The sequence below is a fragment of the Dendrobium catenatum genome, unplaced genomic scaffold, assembly GCF_001605985.2.
Source record: "Dendrobium catenatum unplaced genomic scaffold, ASM160598v2 fragScaff_scaffold_1685, whole genome shotgun sequence".
In the NCBI taxonomy this organism is placed as follows: Eukaryota; Viridiplantae; Streptophyta; class Magnoliopsida; order Asparagales; family Orchidaceae; genus Dendrobium; species Dendrobium catenatum.
This window is the reverse complement of record NW_021320147.1, coordinates 1301325-1302245: the sequence shown is the minus strand read 5'-3', so window position 1 is coordinate 1302245 and position 921 is coordinate 1301325. Positions and strand designations below refer to the sequence as shown.

Below are 921 nucleotides of genomic sequence, written 5' to 3'. Positions count from 1 at the left end.
AAGCAGTACCAAGTGTAAAACTGCCAATATCGCTCGGTATAGAACATTAATCTCCAATACCGAGCAGTACCAAGCGTAAACCCTAACCCTAAACATTAGCAAAGATGAAAATGAGGCATTTTTTAGCAATAAATTAACTAACCTGAGGCATTGTTTCTTCTCAAAGGTTTATTTCTTCGCAAAATCTTGTTTCTTCTCCGAAGTAGATGCAATGCAAATACAGCGAGCTTGGAAGTTGGAAGAAGATGAATGGTTGCCAGAAACAAAGCTTCGTATCGTATCGATGCAAACAAATGATAACTGGAGTGAAAAACGGTGATCTATATTTCAAAATTAAACCAAAATTTTGGGTCAGCCGGGATTTTTAGGGCTACACTCGAAGACACATCAAATTCAAAATTCGCACGTGCCATGAACTCAATATTTGCCGGGTCGTGTCAGCGAAAATGAGGCTGCTACTGAAAGTTCGTTAGGGATGTTGAGCCATATGAACTTAGTCCCAAGCTAACCAGGAGAGGGGGGGGTGAATTGGTATTTTAAAAAATTTCTTTTCACAAAGAACAAAAACACATAAACCAAAATCACGCCACGAGAAAAATAATGCGAAAATAAAAGTGCGGAAGCAAGAAAACAAGAACACAGAGATTTATAGTGGTTCGGTTAACTTGACCTACATCCACTCTTTGGAGGCACCCTCCAAGTATTGCACTACAAAACGTGACTCTCCTTTAGCCCCCACGGCTAGGCGGAGAAGCCTTCACAAGAACCTCCTTTTTGCCACCCCGGCAAGGTAGATAACCTATCTCCTTTTGCTTCCTCCTGAAGCTGGCAGAGAACCAACAACCAGATGCTTACTCCTTACCTCTACCGACCCTTCCACGGACGAGAAACTCTAGACGAAGAAGAAGCAGAGCGATCCTT

The 921-nt window shown here is 42.1% G+C and overlaps 1 protein-coding gene across 1 annotated transcript in view; it reads left to right on the top strand.

The window, feature by feature from the left end:
* The first annotated feature begins 211 nt into the window (after positions 1–211).
* The window catches only part of LOC110093950 (uncharacterized protein K02A2.6-like), a 12068-nt gene continuing 11358 nt past the window's right edge, over positions 212–921 (top strand). Inside the window, exon 1 of the mRNA XM_020819018.1 lies at positions 212–315. Within this exon, the coding sequence (XP_020674677.1) occupies positions 212–315 (104 nt within the window). The remainder of the gene's footprint in view (positions 316–921) is intronic.